The following is a 21,722-nucleotide window of genomic DNA, read 5'->3' as shown; positions in this document are numbered from 1 at the left end:
CAGGCAACACCCTGGTAAACCTCTTCTGTACCCTCTCCAAAGCATCCACGTCCCTCTGGTAGTGTGGCGACCAGAATTGTACACCATATTCCAAATGAGGCCTAACTAAGGTTACGTACAGCTGCAGCATGACCTGCCAATTTTTCTACTCAATGCCCTAACCAATGAAGGCAAGTATGCTGTATGCCTTCTTGACTATCTTATCCACCTGCGTTACCGCTTTCAGTGTTCGGTGGACATATATGCCCAGATCTCTCTGCCTGTCAATACTCCTAAGGGTTCTACCATTTACTGTATAATTCCTACATGCATTGGACCTTCCAAAATGCACTAGCTCACGTTTGTCTGGATTAAACTCCAACTGTCTTCAAATGTCTTCAGCTGTCTTCAAAATATAAAATTCTTCAGTGTTCTCTATTTCCCCACTCTTGGGTCAAATAAAACTTAACCTTTCCCAAGTTTACTTGTGATATTTATTACATTGCAAACTCCTTTTAACCTCCCTTTGAAATTCAACAGCTAACATCCAAATCCTTATCTCCTATCTCCTAATGCAAATTTTACCCATGGTATGTTTACTTGTAGAACATCTAACTTGGTCCTATTCACTTCTAGTGCCAGCTTTTCATACCTGGACCTTTTGATGTTTTCACCTCCGTAGACACTCTGGGCGATATTTTACCATTTTTGTCTGAAGTGGTGGGCGGACTTGAAACTGGGAGAGTTTCAGATCCGTCTTTTGGCTGTGTTTTTAGGCCTCCCCACACACACTCTGCCTGCAAAATTCTGAGCGAGCCTGTTGCTCGCTGCAGAAGCCTGTGGGTCAGGCCAGACCGATGGCAGACCCTCTCCCTTCCCCACCGATCGCAGCCCCACTGTCCTCCCTCGTGGCCCTGCAGCGGGCCCCCTCTTCCTCCCTCCCCCCACCGATTGTAGAAGAGTGACAACGGGCCCTGTCTCACTCCCTTCCCCCACCGATCGCTGCAGATCATCAGTGGGCCCCCTTCTCCCTCCCTCCCCCCACCGATCGCTGCAGAGTGACAGCGGCCCCCCTGTCGTGCCCCCCCCCGATCGCTGCAGAGTGGTAGCGGGTCCCCTCTTCCCATTAGTCTCTCCCTGGCACTGCCTGGTAGGCATTGCCCAGGTGCAAGGGTGGCACCCCCTTGCCCTCAGCCTCCCCAGGGGGGCCTCGATGGCCTCCGGTTCCAGCGGTGAGGCCAAGTCGACTGTTCCCCGTTCAGGGGGAGCATGTCTATTCCTCGCCGGTGCGCACCTTTCCTGGCATGGTCATACAGACAGGTGAGCCCGGACAATTGAGCACTGGACTTGCTAATGACATATAAGCTTCTTTAAATAAATTTCAATAAATTAACCTGCCTCTCGGCCATTTCTGGCAAGAGGCTGACCATGCCGGATATCCTGTGCTCATAAAATGGTGCTGGTCACGAAAACCGGCGCCAGTCACGTTAATCGCTTTATGCCTCACTCACTTTATCACTGCGTGCTGCTTGAAAACAGGTGCAATGCGATGGTAAAATCCCCCATCTGTCTTCAGTTTAATTAAATCGAACACACATGCCTGTGCTCCCCATGCGCCTGCCACGTGCGCCCCCACACACCTGCGCCGCCCACACACAACCCCCTCCGCACCCACGCCCCGCACACACTCATCCCCCCCACACACACACACGCACGCACGCATCCCCCTACCCGCACCCATACACGCCCCCACACATATACACACAAACGGGTGCAACGCAATGGTAAAATTCCCCCCTCTGTCTTCAGTTTAATTAAATCCAACACACACACACACCCAGTTGCCCATGCGCCCCCCACCCACGCTCCCGCCCCTGCACACACGCAACCCCACACACGCATGAACCCCTCACCCACATATGCACGCATCCCAAGCCGCGTGCGCACACGCTCATGCCCCCACCTGCACACAGACACGCACACCCCCAGCCACTCGCGCACACACATGCTCCCCCGCATACACACCCTTCACAAAGACACCTCCCCACGCACCCACCTCCCCATGCGCGCCTGTGTCCCCCCACACTCTCATGCGAAAACGGGCGCAACACGATGGTAAAATTTCCCCTCTGTCTTCAATTTAATTAAATCCAACACACCCACACCCGTGTGCCCCCTGCCCACGCCCCCCGCGCACATGCAACCCCCACACATACACCCCCCCACACGTGCACACACCCCCTCACCCACACACGGACGCATCCCCACCCGCGCGCACACGCATGCGCACCTGCCCGCATACCAGCATGCCCATGGAGTGGAATATGTGTTTCATGGTGGAGGATGACCCTATCAATATGGAGGCTGATGGGGTGGAAAGTGAGAACAAGGGGAAAGCTTATTGCAGTTCTGGGAGTGAGGGGAAGGATGAGGCCAGAAGTCAGGAAATGGTTTGACATGTTTTGACACAGTGCATGGAATCCTCATTTGAGGAAAAATATGTTAGAAGCACCATTGTGGAGGTAGCATCAGAACAGATGTGACAGAGACGGAGAAACTGAGAGAAAGAAAGCGCATGATATTTTGCAATTCACCACATTTGAAAAACATAGGATTCTTTTGTGTGGAAGTGGGGATATATTGTTTCCTTTTACCAATATCATCAATTTATTCTTGTTTTCAGCAACATAATATATTTTAACTGTGTGTTCATTTTCAGTTACCGGCTAATAAGGATGCATTCAGGAAGACATGGAACCCCAAGTACACACTACGGAGTCACTTTGATGGAGTACGTGCTTTAGCTTTCCATCCTGTAGAGCCTGTGCTGGTTACAGCCTCTGAAGACCACACCCTTAAGCTTTGGAATCTCCAGAAAACTGTCCCTGCCAAAAAGTATGTTTTTGAAGTTGCTTTTGTATCAAAGCATATTTAAATATGACAAGGCTAGAAATTAATATGTACTGTGCACAAGTTTCCAAGTCCAAGTGGGTACCACAAAGAAAGGTTTTGCAATATGACTTTGTGTACCAGAATGATATTCTACATATGCACAACATCATATTGGTTTTGATACTAGATACCCATTCCCAGGTGGCTGCCTGAAACAAAATGTAGACATTAGTTAAATATGTCTGAGGATACTGTGTCTGAAACGAGGTGCTTTTATGAACTTGTAATGCCTCTGCGCACCTGAAACATGGCTTCCTTAACTCATCCAGGAGTATGATTTAAAAATAATTCTCACCTTTATTTAATTCTCAGGGTCTTTTTAACTTTTCTAGGTCCTTTTAGACCAGATTTCTGGCAAGTATTTGTGACTTTTGTCTCACTCGTCTATTTGTGGAGGGCAAGACCTAATTCACAGGATTTGCTTGTTATCAATTGCTGACCATGTAAATGCTGTCACTTCCTAAATCAGGAGAAGCAGCACCAACAAAGATCTACATCGACTGCAAGAAGTGAGCAAAGGAGGCATTGCATATGAGGGTTTTCAGGAACAGAATTACATACCTGAATCTCAGAGGAGCAATGTATAAGCTGATGGGAAGTGGGCACTTACCTATGCCTCCTGTCAGTATGAGAATTGGACCATAACACAGTATGTATGCACTGTGTTGTTTGTGAAAATGAAGGTCAGTGTGCCTCTAAACTTGCGTCCCTCTGGTTCTTTCTAAAATGCTTCTCGTGACATCAATCTGTGTCATACACTTGGTGATCCTGCAGATCACAGGTGCACTGCAAGTATCAGCAGTTCTTTGCCTTCCTCACTAGGATTTTCCTGCATTTCCATGGATGTAGGGCATCATGGACTACGTAGGCTTGCATGCTTCTAATAACGAGCCAGCAATGTTTCAACAGGAAGGACTTCCATTTGTTAAATGTTCAGTTTGTGACCACACATTCTGACTCTTGTTGCTTTTATGGCATAATCATGATGTTTATCCCAGTACTCTCTAACTCCTCTATTCAACCCCCTTGGCAATCTGGCAGCTGGGAAGGATAGCCTTCCCCTCACCAGTGGCTCTTAATTCCTGACAGGAATTCGGGCACCAATGCTGAGCATCGATAGAATGATAACCATGCATCAAAAATGGTTATGATTGAGCAAACCATTGTCGAATCCAAAGCAATGCATCCACTATCTGATATCTTGGGAGGGATCCTTCACTACAACCCAGAGCAGTTGTCAGGATTCATAATCACTTCCTGCATGCTCTGCAGCAGTGGTTCCCAAATGTGGGTTGCGAGCCTTCAAGAGGGGCGCTGAGGTCACATTCAGAGTTGCCAGCTCCCCCTCCTCTTAGCAGTAACTGTGGATTGGAGACAACCCATCTGGAGGCTCAGGGAGGACAGCCCTTAACCCACTAGATCAGTTGCACCAAACAGCACGTGACAGATGGTGAACCTGAAGTGCTCTTTGAGCTGAAGTGCTCTAAAACACTGTTAGCAGCAAGTGTGGACAAACCCAGGATGTATGAGAGCTGACTTGGCGCAGGCAAGTCTGTGACTGGCAGACACTGACTGTGCCCGGGAGTGCAGGAGAAAATGGGAGATCGTGCAGCTGGGAAGGTGAGTGGTAGCTTCAAAGTTTACTGTGTTTCTGTTACTGTTTGCCAGTTGCACAGGCTCCTTATCCCAGAAATGGTGACTCTGCTTCACAAACACTGGCAACCAGACCATAGGAGGGGCTAGTCGGTATGTGTGAGGTGTTGAGGGAAATTGGGAAGAAGTATTGGTGTCCGTATGATGGTGTCAAAGAAGTTCTTGTGTGTATATTGCGTGTTTGGGGTAAAAGAGGGATGATTGCACTCTGGGGATGGGGTGGAGAGTACCTTAATTGAATCTTTGTGTCACCAGGGAATATGGAGAGTTGGCTGAAAACTACATGAGGACATTAAATAACATTTTTTCACTTTGTACTTTAAAGTACTTTAAAAACACAGATTTTCAGAAACGATGTTGATCCATAATAAGTGAACTTTAATACTTATATACTATATGTTATGCTGCCTTATTTGCTGTTTTGTTGTTACTGGCATTTGGGTCATATTGCTTTTCAAGTGTTAAAATAGAGTCACAGTAGAAAATAGTGTGGGGAAACACAGCTCTATAATCTTGCCACTCAAAACTGAGTTGTTGTAGAGCTGTCTTAAGAAGGAAGAAGTGGAGCAAAAAGGTAAAGAATGGCTTGAGGAACCAAAGGTTGTAGAGCAAGAATATTGGGGCTACCAGAGTAATAAGAAAATTGAGAATACGTTCACCTGAATGGCCCTTCCCCTGCCCAGAGTCATCAACATTCCTTCTCAAATCTGACCCAATCCTAAAATAATATGTTTCATGTTCCCTATTGTATGGCTAAACTTCTGAAAACAACAGCTAAACCAAAAGACAACAATTTACAACACTGCTCCAGAGGTCCCTTCACATTGACAACTGGTTATGTGACTATTTGAAAACTACCCTGAGCCAGAGTCCTCGTTCCTCTGTGTTGTTGGTTACCTATTAATGTTTCTCTGAGGTGGTTTGTCAGTGGCTAGAGATGGGAAATGTATGACTGCTGAAGTTTGACAGTACTTGAGATGGTCATGATGGCAGCCATGACGAATTGTTGTTGTTTGCATGCAGCTTCACATGCAAACCTCTTTAGCTGACAATTTGAGTGTACTTGCACCATGTGGACTATAATGGTTCAAGAAGGTGGCTCTCCGCGACTGACTTGAGGGTAATTTGCAATGTGAAACATGTACTGGCCTTGCCGAGTCACACTAATTGTGGGAATGAATAATGAAAAACCTTCTGAACTATTCTCAGTTCCAGTATCTGAGTTGGTGTCTAAAGTTGAGTAATGCATCCTGTTCTGAAGAACTGCTCTCTTTTTCTAAATAAAAGCAAATTACTGCGGATGTTGGAATCTGAAACCAAAAGAGAAAATGCTGGAAAATCTCAGCAGGTCTGGCAGCATCTGTAAGGAGAGAAAAGAGCTGATGTTTCGAGTCCAGACGACCCTTTGTCAAAGCTTTGACAGACAGCAGTGTTTGCAACCTGTCAAAATAATTTAACCGTGAGATTATCTGCACTGTATATATTTATCTTTAGGTTTAGTGTGCAATATTGCAGATATTTTCTTACCAAGACTATGAATCAACATAACTTCCTACTTTGGAATTCCAATCCATCTTGAGATAATTCCACTTGTCCTTTATAGACCTATTTTCATCTTTGCACTACATTTTAATGGTTTATGTAAACACTTAAATATCCTTTACTCTTTCACTGCCCCTCGACTCACCTTTAAGGAAATATTCTGATTTGTCTTTCTCAGAACCATAGTGGAGATAGAGTCATCGAGGTTTACAGTATGGAAACAGACTCTTCGGCCCAACTTGTCCATGCCGCCCTTTTTTTTAAACCCCTGAGCGAGACCCAATTGCCCGCATTTGACCCATATCCCTCTATACCCATCTTACCCATGTAACTGTCTAAATGCTTTTTAAAAGACAAAATTGTACCCACCTTTATGACTACCTCTGGCAGCTTGTTCCAGACACTCGCCACCCTGTGTGTGAAAGAATTGCCCCTCTGGACCCTTTTGTATCTCTCCCCTCTCACCTTAAACCTATGCCCTCTAGTTTTAGACTCTCTTACCTTTGGGAAAAGATATTGACTATCTAGCTGATCTATGCCCCTCCATATTTTATTGACCTCTTTAAGATCACCCCTCAGCCTTCTTCACTCCAGAGAAAAAAGTCCCAGTCTATCCCAGCTTCTCTTTATAACTCAAACCATCAAGTCCCGGTAGCATCCTAATAAATCCTTTCTGCACTCTTTCTAGTTTAATAATATCCTTTCTATAATAGGGTGACCAGAACTGTACACAGTACTCCAAGTGTGGCCCTACCAATGTCTTGTACAACTTCAACAAGATGCTCAACTCCTGTATTCAATGTTCTGACAAATGAAACCAAGCATGCTGAATGCCTTCTTCACCACTCTGTCCACCTGTGACTCCACTTTCAAGAGCTCTGAACATGTACCCCGAGATCTTTTTGTTCTGTAATTCTCCCCAACGCCCTACCATTAACTGAGTAAGTCCTGCCCTGGTTCAATCTACCAAAATGCATCATCTCGCATTTATCTAAATTAAACTCCATCTGCTATTTGTCAGCCCACTGGCCCAATTGATCAAGATCCCGTTGCAGTCTGAGATAACCTTCTTCACTGTTCACTATGCTACCGATCTTGGTGTCATCTGCAAACTTACTAACCATGCCTCCTATATTCTCATCCAAATCATTAATATAAATGACAAATAACAGTGGATCCCAGCACTGATCCCTGAGGCACACCACTGGTCACAGGCCTCCAGTTTGAAAAACAACCCTCCAGAACCACCCTCTGGCTTTTGTCATCAAGATGTGGAGATGCCGGCGTTGGACTGGGGTGAACACAGTAAGCAAATGGTATTTGCTACCAAATAAACCTGTTGGACTTTAACCTGGTGTTGTGAGATTTCTTACTTTTGTCATCAAGCCAATTTTGTATCCATTTGGCTACCTCACCCTGGATCCCGTGAGGTTTAACCTTATGCAACAACCTACCAGGCAGTACCTTGTCAAAGGACTTGCTAAAGTCCATGTAGACAACATCAACTGCACTGCCCCCATCTACCTTGCACTTCTCCATCTTGAAGCCACTCTAGCATAGTTTTTACCCCTTCCTATCTATGTAACTTATTTTTCCCATCTACACAACTTATTGTACTAACTTCATGTCACAATAACACAATATATAAACTGAGGCCCCAGTACAAATCTCTGGGAATTCACTTAACTATCATACCAGTCAGGAGAACAAACCCTTTATCCTATTGACTCCTAGCACATTCCACCCACCCCACCCCACTCCACAACAAAATTACAAGATTCCTTGCTTTTGCTAATCCCTTGTTTGAAACCTTATCAGATACTTGCTGAAAGTCCATGTAGATGCTCCCATCTATGATTGTCAGCTAAGTTAATCAGACATGAGTTCACCTTCACAAATCCATGCTGTTGATACTTATTCAAATGCTGATTCATTATGTATAATGATTGATACAGTAGACACAGTAACTTCCCACAATTAATGTGAAACTGTGTTACCGTTTTCTTAGCCACTACCTTAAATAGACCCAGAATACTTGATGAGTATTTTGTATTGGTGTTTACTAAGCACAAGGATGTTGACAAAATAACAATAGAAGCAGAAATGGTAGATAATGGATAGGCTAAAAATTGAAATATACCTTATGGACGGCTAGGCAGCACAGTGGTTAGCGCTACTGCTTCACAGCTCCAGGGACCTGGGTTCGATTCCCGGCTTGGGTCACTGTCTGTGTGGAGTTTGCACATTCTCCTCGTGTCTGCGTGGGCTTCCTCCGGGTGCTCCGGTTTCCTCCCACAGTCCAAAGATGTGCGGGTTAGGTTGATTGGCCATGCTAAAATTGCCCCTTAGTGTCCTGAGATGCGTAGGTTAGAGGGTTTAGTGGGTAAATATGTAGGGATATCGGGGTAGGGCATGGGTGGGATTGTGGTCAGTGCAGACATGATGGGCCAAATGGCCTCTTTCTGCACTGTAGGGTTTCTATGATTTCTATGATTACCTGGGAATTCTGGCTATGCTTAAGAGTGAATAAGTCCACTTTTTCAGCTGGCTTGTATCCCACGTTGTGAAGGGAAGTGGGGACTGGTGATAGTGGAAGGGCTTGCCATTATCTTCCCTAGAAATTAATGAAGTGTCAAGGGATTGAAAAGTGGCAAATATGACAACCTTGATCGAGAAAACATGCAAGGACACTCCATGAAACTGCAGATCAGTCAGTTTAACATCGGTGATGGGTAAGGTTTTAAAAATAATCATGGAAAACATTAACAGGCACTTGGAGAGGTTTGATTTAATTAAGGAGAGCCGAGACAGATTTGTAAAAGGCAGATCAATTAGAAATCTAATTGCATTTTTGGTGAAGCAAACAGAGAAGGTTGAAGGGAATGTGGCAGATGTTTAAGTAAAACTTAAGAAAATGACCAAAGGACTACATAAAAGGCTGATTAATAAAGCTGAATACAGGTTTAATGTCAACTTGAATTTAAAAATTGGCTTAAAGACAAGAAACGATGAGTTGTGATAAATGGTTGTTTTCTCAAGCTGAAGTTTAGCATGCAGTGGTGTTCCCTGAGGGTCAGTGCTAAAACCATTGTTCTTTTTAGTATGTATAAGCAACTTGGATAAATTGGAATATGGGGTAAAATTTCAAAACCTTACTGATGATACTAAACATGGACACGTGGCAGACAATTAGGATGATAACCAATTGATTGCAACGAGCTTACAAACTATTCAGAACTTTTAGTGCAGATAGAAAGGGATTAATTTAAATAAATTAAATAATTTAATTTAAATTTCTCCTCTCACCACTTGTCTGAAAACATAAAGGTGTTTTGAATCGTTTTCCTCTTTGTAAGCAGTGGTGTACTTTCTAACCCCTCGGTTATGGTGCGATCCAATTTTCTATTTATCACCCAACTGCAAACTCGAGATAGAACATAGAACATAGAACATTACAGCGCAGAACAGGCCCTTCGGCCCACGATGTTGCACCGACCAGTTAAAAAAAAAAAACTGTGACCCTCCAACCTAAACCAATTTCTTTTCGTCCATGAACCTATCTACGGATCTCTTAAACGCCCCCAAACTAGGCGCATTTACTACTGATGCTGGCAGGGCATTCCAATCCCTCACCACCCTCTGGGTAAAGAACCTACCCCTGACATCGGTTCTATAACTACCCCCCCTCAATTTAAAGCCATGCCCCCTCGTGCTGGATTTCTCCATCAGAGGAAAAAGGCTATCACTATCCACCCTATCTAAACCTCTAATCATCTTATATGTTTCAATAAGATCCCCTCTTAGCCGCCGCCTTTCCAGCGAAAACAATCCCAAATCCCTCAGCCTCTCCTCATAGGATCTCCCCTCCATACCAGGCAACATCCTGGTAAACCTCCTCTGCACCCTCTCCAAAGCCTCCACATCCTTCCTGTAATGTGGGGACCAGAACTGCACACAGTACTCCAAGTGCGGCCGCACCAGAGTTGTGTACAGTTGCAACATAACGCTACGACTCCTAAATTCTATCCCCCTACCAATAAACGCCAAGACACCATATGCCTTCTTAACAACCTTATCTACTTGATTCCCAACTTTCAGGGATCTATGCACACATACACCTAGATCCCTCTGCTCCTCCACACTATTCAAAGTCCTCCCGTTAGCCCTATACTCAACACATCTGTTATTCAGTGATAGGATGAACTTTAAGAGTTAGTTTATTTGCACGCACACTAGCGGGAGGAGGGTCACAGTGTGGCCTCCAGTTAGTAAAGAAATAGATAGTGAAAAGAAAGATTTACAATACAGAGACCACAAAGATAATAAACATTGGTTATTGGGTTAACCATATGGGTAGGTCCAATGAGGTATTCCATCACTGAAGTTGGTGGGTTGAAAACCAATGCTGTATAATTCACTTTTCCAGTGGTGATGATGTCACATGATGTGATGGGCATGCAGAGATGAATCAATCCTGTAGGCTTCCAGACCTTCCAGCAGGCACGGTAAATGGGGCTGAGTGTCTAACAAGGGCCTACCACGACTTTGTTGTGGCCTGCCAGTCAGATTTGAAGCAGCAGACTGAGCTATGAAACTCAACAAAATATTATTAAACTGTTCAAAAAGCCATAGGCTTAGGTCACGTAACATTACCACATAACGAGGTCTTCAACAAAGGATGTTTCTCCAAGATCTCAAATTTGGCTTTGTATTCAGGATTGCCATTAGGGGTTAAAAGAAAGGTTTGAGAGGCCATTGTCTTAGCAGACATCTCCAAGGGCAAGCCTGAGTTATCAACACAAAAACCCTTTGATGTAACTCCCTTTGAAGTTGGACTGTACAGTCCCAGGTGATTGCTAGTAGTTCCTCAGAGATAATGAGGTACAAGATATCGGAAACTGCAAAGTGGCTTCTTTTGTCCTGGTGTCACAGGCAGTTTCAGCCATTTTAAGGATCTTTGTTCAGTATTTAAATATTAGAATTATCCCAGAGAATATATATTTTTTAATTCATTCGTGGGTCACGGGCGTCGCTGGCTGGCCAGCATTTATTGCCCATCCCTAGTTGCCCTTGTTCAGAGGGCAGTTGAGTCAACCACTTTGCTGTTGGCTCTGGAGTCACATGTAGGCCAGACCGGGTAAGGACGGGAGATTTCCTTCCCTAAAGGACATTAGTGAACCAGATGGGTTTTTCCGATAATCGACAATGGTTTCATGGTCATCAGTGTATGGTGCGATCCAATTTTCTATTTATCACCCAACCGCAAACTCGAGATAGGATGAACTTTAAGAGTTAGTTTATTTGCGCACACACAAGCGGGAGGAGGGTCGCATTAGATTTTTAATTCCAGATTTTAAAAATTTTGTATTGAATTCAAATTGACGTGGCAGGATTAGAACCTGAGTCCCCAGACCATTAGCTGAGTTTCTGGATTAATAGTCTAGCGATAATATCCCTAGGCCATCGCCTCCCCAAAACAGACACTGCGCCGTGATGTTTAGGAACTTGGCAGCTCCCTGTCGGCGAATTTAATCCCGGTCTCCTGTGTGTTGGAGGGAGATACCAACCACTACACTAATGAGGAAATTGCTATAAATATAGAGTGTGAGGTCTTAGTCACTTTTAAACGTGTTTAAAAGCACTATCATTCTTCTGAATTGCTGAAAGTAGTCTGGTGATTCAGCCTTTCTGTTTCACTTTCTTTTCCCCTCCTTAACTGCTGTCTATTATCACATACCATTCCTTAACAGGAGGATTGGGGTAGTTTAATACTTGATTTGTCACCTTTCTATTTGAATAGTCAGGAACCTGTATGGATGATGTAGCACTTGTTGATTCATTTGTTCATTAATGCTTCCTTAGAGGCAGTGAATCTGACCTCGTGCTCAACCGGGAGTTATGTGTGGGGTTATGTGTGGAATATAACTCCAAATTCTGTCTGAGATGAATGTGTTAATGTGTGCCTTCATTTATACCCCATTTAAGCAACGTAAGGAGGAACAATCTTCAACAAAAATATTCCCATGGAAATTTCTTCCCCTATTAACCCTCTGTAGAACAGTCACCTGTCCTGTCCATTTAATTTTCACTGCCTGTCGGTTTTTGTCAAGTTCAAATGTACTGAACTGTCAGACTGTTGATACCAAGTTGTTGTGAAGTTTTAGACCAACTTAAATATTGATGGTTAAAATGTGAAGTTTTTGCCATGAGATCTATCACATCCACTTGAGAGGACAGATGGAGTTTTGTTTTAATTTCTCTTCTGACGGATGATGCCTTCGACAATGCCACATTCCTCTGTACTACACTGAAGTGTCACCCTAAATTTGGTGATCTAGGGTGGGATTTTCAACACAATCTGCCACATGTTTCACGGCGTCAGAGGCAGCCTGCCATTGGCCAGTGGCAGGATCTTCTGGTTCCGTCATTGTCAATGCGATTCCCATTGAATGCACCCCTCACCACCAGGAAAGCCATTGGAGAAGCTTGCGTGAACAGCTGGAAAATAGCAGCCCAAGTCTCTAAAGTGGAAGTTGAACCCACAAACCTTTGACTGAGATTAGATTATTTGGTATTACTGAGTCATAGCTGACAACTGAATTTATGTTTCTTATGTTGCAGCAGTACTTGCTGCACTCCCATTTTACCCAAGGGGGAATTAACAAGATGAAATAACATTTGAATTTAAAGGTTCAGGTGCCAACTGTGGTTCAGTGGCAACACACACGCCCTGAAATAGAAATTTGTGTTTTAAGTGCCATTCCTGAGCCTTGAGCACAAAATCTAGACTTGTAATTTAATTGCAAAACTGAAGGAGTGCTGCAATGATAGAAAACCTTCTTTCTTCAGTGGATGTAGAAGATATTTTGGCACAATTTCAAGGAAGAGCATGTTAGTTCTCCCTCGTGTCCTGGCTAATATTTATTCTCAACGAACATCGCCAGAACAGATTATCGGATCAGTATCTCATTGTTGTTTGAAGGATATTGCTGTTTTGAGGGGCTTTTCTGTACGCAAATTGGCTGCTGATTCCTAAACAGTGGCTGCACTTCAAAAATTGGCTGTAAAGCATTTTGGAATTTCCTGTAGTTGTAGAAGGCTAATGAAAGTTTTTTTCAAATTGGTTGGCAGTATCTAAAGATATTGCTGAAATACAGTTATGAATAGTTAACATACTCCATATGCATACTATTAAAGAAGGCGCATGAATCTTTACAACATCTCACCAAATTTTCATATTTTAAAATTAACCCAGCAGATAATGAAACCTAACTTGAGAGATATCTATGTCTGTAAGAAAATTGTCTATCAAAATTCTCCAGCTAATATTTTGTTGCATTGGAACAATGGAGGAACAACCTTCAACAAAAATATTCCCATGGAAATTTCTTCCCCTATTAACCCTCTGGAGAACAGTAACCTGTTCTGCTCATTTAATTCTCACTGTCGGTCAAGTTTATCATGTTCAAAAGTACTGTTCATTTTCTGTCATGCCAAATTACATTTTATTCTGATTTTGTTCTATTTGCCCCTCCCCATGTTACGCCATCTAAATTCCCTCATACCAATTCGCTTGCTTCTACTTTGAGCTTCAATCACCTTGGTAGAATGAAACCGACTGAGAAAGAGAAATTTTGCCAAAGTACATTGGTGGGCAACAACTTCACCCAGCATCATGCTCATCTTACTCCCTCCTTCTGCACAAGTAATTGCCCAAATAGAGTAACATTTTGTTTAAAAGTCCAGGTGTCAGCCATGGCTCTCTTGCATCTGGGTGAGATACCTGAGCACAAAATCTAGGCTGACACTTCAGTACAGTACTGAGGGAATGCTGTACTGCCAAAGATGCCATCCTTCCAACGAGATGTTAAACCAAAAACCTATCTGCACCCTCGGGTGGATACAAAAGATCCCATGGCATTATTTCAAAGAACCTGAAAGATTTCTTTGGTTTCCTGGCCAATATTTATCCCTCAATTAACGTCACTAAGATAATCTGGTCATAATCATTGTTCTGTTGAGGAACATTGCTGTGCGCTAATTGACTGTTGTGTTTCCTGCATTGCAACAATGACTACACTTCAAGTATTCTTCATTGGCTGTAAAGTATTTTGGGACATCTTGATGTTGTGAAAGATAATATATAAATGCAATGATTTTTGTTAAACTAATTGTCAGTGTGCACATACAAAAATAAGAACATTACAAGTAGGATCATGAGTAGACTTCGAGGTACTGAACATTCCATTTACATTCCTAAGTACCTACATGCTAAATATTCAGGTTTAAGGTTCCTCTGTGTTGCCACATTCTGCAGTCTCTCTCCATTTAAATAGTATAATGCTTTTCTGTTCTTCCTGCCATTGTGGACAATCACATTTTTCCACATCATGCTCCATTTGCAATTTTTTTACCCATTTATTTAACCTATATATATCCTTTGCAGCATTTCATTCAGGATCATGGACTTTATTATTCCCTGCTATGTGGTAGGAAGGCTTGCTCAATATGCCATGTTTTGCAAAATTGGAGACTTTATAAAGGAGTTACAAATTTTACACCCAGTGCACAGAGAAAATCATCCTCTATAATGCATTATTTCAAATTATTGAAATTATTTTTCCTTGTTTTGTACTTAATCTGAACAGGTGAAGTATTTCAAAACTTTTCAAAACTATTGTTTTCTGTTGCATGTTTTTATCTTGGCATACACTTTCATAGTCGTGTCAAAGATTAGTTCTGTTTTGTTCAGTTGATTTGCAAATTCTATGTGACAATTCTCCATAATTCCACTTATCTATAATAAGCAAATAGAAGACAAGGTATTGACAAATGTATTTAACCAGCTTTAACTGCAGCAATGAATAATATTCAGTAAATAGCAATTATTTTCTTTCAGGAGTACCTCATTAGATGTGGAGCCAATATATACATTCAGAGCCCATATGTAAGTAGTATCAGTTTTATCATAAAGTTTATTTTATATGAGAGTAAGCAATTACTTTTAATTAAAGTGAAACACTTCATGCTAACTTTCTAGATTGCATACATCACTTAATTATTTTACTGATTTATTTTGTTTCCAGTGGACCTGTACTTTCTTTGGCAATTAGTTCTAATGGTGAGCAGTGTTTCAGTGGTGGCATTGATGCAACAATACGATGCTGGAATATGCCCAGTCCCAATGTTGATCCTTATGATACATATGGTAGGTACTAAATGGAAAACCGTTTTGAAAATTGCCGCATGCTCTTTACTTATTCAGTAGTGTTGCAGATAGGAGTGGGTTTAATTTCAACATCCCTGATTTCTCCTCTCATCGCCATCCATAAACAGGAAGATGTCTTGATTTTTATTTCCCTGTTTATAAGCGGTGACATATTTTCCCAACTTTTCTGTTTTGGTGTGATTCAATTTCTATTAATAAGCCCACAACAAACTCTAGATAGGGTAAAATCAGAGGGTTAGTTTATTTTGCACATAAAATGCGGGTTCACAACGTTCCCCCCACCACTCTCTTTTTTCATTCATAAAGTAAAAGAGGAATAGCAGAAAGAAAGAGGTACAGAGCAAAGACCAAAATATTTCACGCGAGTCGAGTCCAGAGTCGAAGGCCAATGGTGTATTCTTTCAGAGTCAACAGGTTAAGACTGATGCTGGATAATTCACTTTTCCAGTAGAGATGACTTGCACAATGAGATGGACACGTATGGATGAATTAGACTTCTAGGTGCTGATACAGAAGTTCTAGTAGAAAACAGTGCAGATGAGGGCCAGGCAATTTTAAACCTGGACAAAGCTCTGGTTCAGTGGCTGCTTGGTTTATGGAAGATGGCACTCTGAGCTTTTCAGCACCACATGATGATATATGTTCTAGTAGATTTGGAGGGCGTGGAGGGGTCATGTGACATGAGTCCCACTTCTCCACCTTTGTTTGGACAAAGGATGTAAATTATTTGCCTTCTTGAGATGGTTATTGTTTCAACTATTAATCTGCTGAACAGAGGTTTCAAGATTAGCGGGTAGGGCCTGGGTGGGATTGTGGTCGGTGCAGACTCGATGGGCCGAATGGCCTCCTTCTGCACTGTAGGGTTTCTGTGATTCTATGAGGTCATTTTGTCCTCACAGACAGATAATCTGTGTTGGCAAGGGCCTGGCCGTAAAAATGTAAAGTTCCTGGGGATTTGATCCTGGCAATTGTCAAAGCTAAAAGGATATTTGGACAGAGTGTTTGCGAATGATAGATCCTTTATTGCCTTCTTATCGAAAAGGAGAGAACGGGCGGCATGGTAGCACAGTGGTTAGCACTGCTGCTTCACAGCTCCAGGGACCTGGGTTCAATTCCCGGCTTGGGTCACTGTCTGTGTGGAGTTTGCACATTCTCTTCGTGTCTGCGTGGGTTTCCTCCGGGTGCTCCGGTTTCCTCCCACAGTCCAAAGATGTGCGGGTTAGGTTGATTGGCCATGCTAAAAATTGCCCCTTAGTGTCTTGAGATACGTAGGTTAGAGGGATTAGTGGGTAAATGTGTAGGGATATGGGGGTAGGGCCTGGGTGGGATTGTGGTCGGTGCAGACTCGATGGGCCTGATGGCCTCTTTCAACACTATAGGGTTTCTATGATTCTATGATATAGGCCAGTAAGCTTAACGTCTGTAGTAGGGAAAATGCTTGAATCTATCATCAAGGAAAAAATAGCAAGACATCTGAATATAAATTGTCCCATTGGGAAGACGCAGCATGGGTTCATGAAGGGCAGGTCATGTTTGACCAGTTTGGTGGAATTCTTTGAGAACATTACGTGTGCGGTGGACAATGGGGAACTTGGGGATGTGGTATATCTGGATTTCCAAAAGGTATTTGACAAGGTTCCCCACCCAAGGCTGCTGCATAAGATAAAGGTGCACGGTGTTACGGGTAATGTATTAGCATGGACAGAGGATTGGTTAACTAACTGAAAGCAAAGAGTGGAGGTAAATGGGTATTTTTCTGGTTGGCGATCAGTGTCTAGTGGTGTGCCTCAGGGATCAGTGTTGGGACCGCAATTGTTTAGATTTATATAGATGATTTGGAGTTGGGGACCAAGTGTAGTGTGTCAAAATTCGCAGATGACACTAAGATAAGTGGCAGAGCAAAGTGTGCAGAGGACGCTGAAAGGCTGCAAAGGGATATAGGTAGTCTAAGTGAGTGGGCGAGGGTCTGGCAGATGGAGTACAATGTTGGTAAATGTGAGGTCATCCATTTTGGTAGGAATAACAGCAAAATGGACTATTATTTAAATAGTAAAAAATTGCAGCATGCTGCTGTGCAAAGGGACCTGGGTGTCCTTGTGTAAGAATCACAAGGAGTTGGTTTACAGGTGCAGTAGGTAATTAAGAAGGCAAATGGAATTTTGTCCTTCATTACTTGAGGGATGGAGCTTAAAAACAGCGAGGTTATGTTGCAGTTGTATAGGGTGCTGGTAAGGCCACACCTGGAGTACTGTATACAGTTTTGGTCTCCTTACTTGAGAAAGGATATACTGGCACTGGAGGAGGTGCAGAGGAGATTCACTAGGTTGATTCCGGAGTTGAGAGGATTGGCTTATGAGGAGAGACTGAGTAGACTGGGGCTATACTCATTGGAATTCAGAAGAATGAGGGGAGATCTTATAGAAACATATAAGATTATGAAGGGAATAGATAAGATAGAAGCAGGGAAGTTGTTTCCTCTGGTGGGTGAAACTAGAACTAGGAAGCATGGCCTCAAAATAAGGGGAAGCAGATTTTGGACGGAGTTGAGGAGGAACTTTTTCACACAAAGGATTGTGAATCTGTGGAATTCCCTGCCCAATGAAGCATTTGAGGCTACCTCATTGAATGTTTTTAAGGCAAGGATAGATAAATGTTTGGACAGTAAAGGAATTAAGGGTTATGGTGAGCGGGCGGGTAAGTTGAGCTGAGTCCGTGAAAAGATCAGCCATGGTCTTATTGAATGGTGCAGTGGGCTCGAGGGGCCAGATGGCCTACTCCTGCTCCTAGTTCTTATGTTAATGGAAAAATTCCTAAGGCTTCTTCAGTCTACCCTCCTTCAATCGTGTACAGTCAGCTACTTTATAGGGCATAACTTCGAGTAAAGTTAATTGTTTCATGCACACCAGTATATTATTTACATATGGTACAAAGTGGTAGGCCCAAATGTAGCTGTTTAATCACGTCTCATCGGTACTGTCATAATCTTTAGTGGTAGATGGATGGAATGTCTGTTCAGACAATGGTCACTTAATCATGTATTTTATTACAGTTTTACTGCAGTTAGCAAGGACGTCCAGCTGTGTCCTGTTGACAGTGAAGCATTCCCTTTGTCTGCACTGACAAATTCATGTATATGCATTGAAAGCCAGTCTACAGTGAGGGTGCTGCTACTTTTCCTGGCCCCCTGCTGAGCTCAGTTCTCCTCTCCCACACGGTCACGGGGTACACTTTAGAGATAATGAGAATTTAGCTGTTCTGAATGCCAAGGCATAGATGAGTTAAGGGCACAGATAGACACATGGCAGCATGATGCCATAATAGAAACCTGGCTAAAGGAGGGGGAAAATTGTCAGCTCAATATCCCTGGTTATGGAGTCTTCTGACACAGTAGCGTGGGGGATAAAAAAGGAGGGGGAGTAGCACTAATGGTTAAAGAATCAATTCCATTTGTGAGACGGAATGACATACTGAAATAAAAAAGGGACAGTCACACTACTGGGAGTATACTACGGACTCCCAAATAGTGAAAGGGAGATAAAAGAACAAATTTTGTAGGCAAATTTCTGCCTGTAAGAACAAGAGGTCAATAATAGTAGGAGACTTTAACTATCCCAATATCAACTGGGATTCAAAAAATACAAGGGAGAGGAATTCACCCAGTATGTCCAGGAACGAAACGTTACTTTTACCTTGTCGTCAGTGCAATAACTCAGGAATCAGCTGTAAAGGAACGGTACTTTATTGCACACAGTAAAAGTAAAACAAACCACAAGTCTGTGGTGAACACATATAGATCCCAACCAGGATGTTATAACAATGGACCCACTCAGGGGCCTGCTTTATGAAGGGCTTGGGATATGAGTTCTACCTGGTAAGGTAATTACCAATCACCCCGGAACTCGTATTCTATGAGTCCCACTGGGAAGCCAATCAGGGATTCCCCATGTAAGTCCTGGTGTTTATCACACTTACTCTCTCAAAATCAAAAATTATTGCCATAAATTCATGTGGGTGGAGTGTCCAGTGAGTCCAAGTCCAATATCAGTGCCTTTGTCTGGCAGGATTCCGCTCTTTGTCCTAGACATTTTCTGAAGGCCAGCCGTGAGAGCGATGGTGGTTAGAACTACCAGCATGTGACCAGCTAATGCCATTGTATCAGACCAGCAATGGCCCATTTTGCAAAACAAAATTTAATCAAGAGAATATAGAAGAGGGACAGATTTTTAAGATTTTCTTGCTCCATCCCTTGTTGTCATAGCAATTTAGAAAGCTTTTTTCTCAACTTTTTCATTACAAGATCAGAACAATTACCTCTTTGTAGATAAAATCCTGTGAAGGTGTACTTTCAATCACCAATATTGCTGAACTTGTCAAATGTTCCTGACTCATCGTATTTCGCAAATAATTTTTAACTCTTTTCAATACAGAAAAAGAACATTCACCAGAAGCATTTATGACATTTAGTTTTCTTCAGGGATTCACTTCTACTCCGCAATTGCACCATTATTTTGTCATAAATAACATTGACAATCTCAATAGTGATCTTTACTTTCCCTTTTAAAGTGATGTCATTGTCTCTAGCTTCATTGAAAAATAACTTCCTCAGTCTTGTATGCTTCTCATCATCAGAGGGACCTGTACTTTTTGTTAATGTTAGTGCCTCTGCTTCCGTGAAGCTATAGATCAGAATTTTACTGCCCCACCGCCAAGGGAATCAGAGTGGGTGAGGGGCGGACAATGGGAAGGTCTGTTAACCTCGGGTGGGATTTTACGGTTTTGGAATGAGCGAGGCCATAAAGTCCTGCCCATAGTCTTTTCAAACTTCCATGACAAAACTTTTAACTGAGACTAACAATTGTGAAGCATTCAATAAAGTTGTATCAACATTTTGTAGCGATTTACTGAGGACATTAATTCTTTGGAGTAAACAGTTCCACGAAAGAGTACAAAAATCTATGTAGTTGGCTCTTGAAATATAGAAATTAAATTAATTTTGTAAGAAAATAAATCGAATTCCAATGTAAAATCACTTATTAAGATGTAACTGATCATCAAATCACCTGACTGAGTCACGAGAACCCATCATCTGTCACAACACCACCAAAAGAAGAAATATATACTAACACATTTCTGTATTTCTGTGTCCCACATTGAGGGCTTTCCAAATTAATCATATGCATCGCTGTTGAGATTGTAAACCACTTTTGCTCCCACAGGCTGACTTCACTTCAACTTCTAGAATTTCCCTCATCAATCTACTGGAGACTGTGGTGCATGCAATATAATACATGTTGGTATCAGGAAATGTTAAAGAACTCTGGCACCTCCAATTTAACTATTTTGTGTCATGTTATTCTGCAGATCCAAGTGTCATATTAAATACATTGGTGGCTCACACAGACGCAGTATGGGGTCTTTCATTTAGTGGTATAAAGAACCGGTTGCTATCCTGCTCAGCAGATGGCACTATTCGATTATGGAACCCAACTGAGAAATCACCTTGCCTGAGTACTTACAATGCAGAAGGGGGTAAGTATAGAAATGTTTTCAGCTATTGGATTTGACAGATATTCTTTTGTAATGCTATGTCTTTGTATCATTATAAATATAAAGATAGAAGTACAATTTTTAATTCTTTTTGGATCAGTTGTGAAAGGAAGAGAAACATGACATCTTGACACAAAGTAAATGCATTCTGTGAATTCTATATAAAACAAAACTAAGGATTAAAAGATGCAACTAAAGATGCTCTTTGGTTAATGCAAATGAACCAGATGCTGTGGCTTACTGATTTACATATAAAGTTAACACTCTGAAATGCAATTAGAGGACTTGTCCTGTATAGAGTAATCCTTGTAAAATGGAATTAAAGATTATACTTGAAATGGAGAATGTGTGTGAAAGGAACATCTTGCAGTCACCTTCTATTTTGTGGTCAGAGCTATTTTCATTTGTTATGATCTGTACTTGTATTGCCAGGTTTGCGGATGACAAAAAGATAAGTGTGAAGGCAAGTGGTGAGGAATACACAGAGTCTACAGAGGGATATAGACAGATTAAGTGAGTGGGAAAAAACTTGGGCGATAGAATATATTGTAGGAAAATGTGAAGTAATGCACTTTGGATGGAAGAATAAAGGAGCAGAATATTTAAATGGAAAAAGCTGCAGTTCAGAGGAATTTAGGGGTTCTCGTGCATAAATTACAAAAAGCTAGCATGCAAATTCAGCAGATAATAGGCCTTCATTACGGCGTACTGGCCTTCATTAATCGAGGGATTGAGTTTAGGAGTCGGGAGATAATGCTGCAGCTTTATAGGACCCTGGTTAGACCCCACTTGGAGTACTGCGCGCAGTTCTGGTCACCTC

At 42.4% G+C, this 21,722-nt stretch overlaps 1 protein-coding gene across 3 annotated transcripts in view; it reads left to right on the top strand.

The window, feature by feature from the left end:
- Positions 1–21,722, top strand: part of strn3 (striatin, calmodulin binding protein 3) — a 342,931-nt gene that overhangs the window by 278,417 nt on the left and 42,792 nt on the right. For all 3 annotated transcript variants that reach the window (XM_078233702.1, XM_078233700.1, XM_078233699.1), the window contains 4 exons: positions 2,699–2,874; positions 15,026–15,073; positions 15,213–15,334; positions 20,717–20,884. In XM_078233702.1, the coding sequence (XP_078089828.1) occupies positions 2,699–2,874; positions 15,026–15,073; positions 15,213–15,334; positions 20,717–20,884 (514 nt within the window). The remainder of the gene's footprint in view (positions 1–2,698; positions 2,875–15,025; positions 15,074–15,212; positions 15,335–20,716; positions 20,885–21,722) is intronic.

The sequence above is a fragment of the Mustelus asterias genome, chromosome 18 (genome assembly GCF_964213995.1).
Source record: "Mustelus asterias chromosome 18, sMusAst1.hap1.1, whole genome shotgun sequence".
In the NCBI taxonomy this organism is placed as follows: Eukaryota; Metazoa; Chordata; class Chondrichthyes; order Carcharhiniformes; family Triakidae; genus Mustelus; species Mustelus asterias.
Note: the sequence above shows the minus strand (reverse complement) of the source record. Positions and strands in the feature narration are given on the sequence as shown.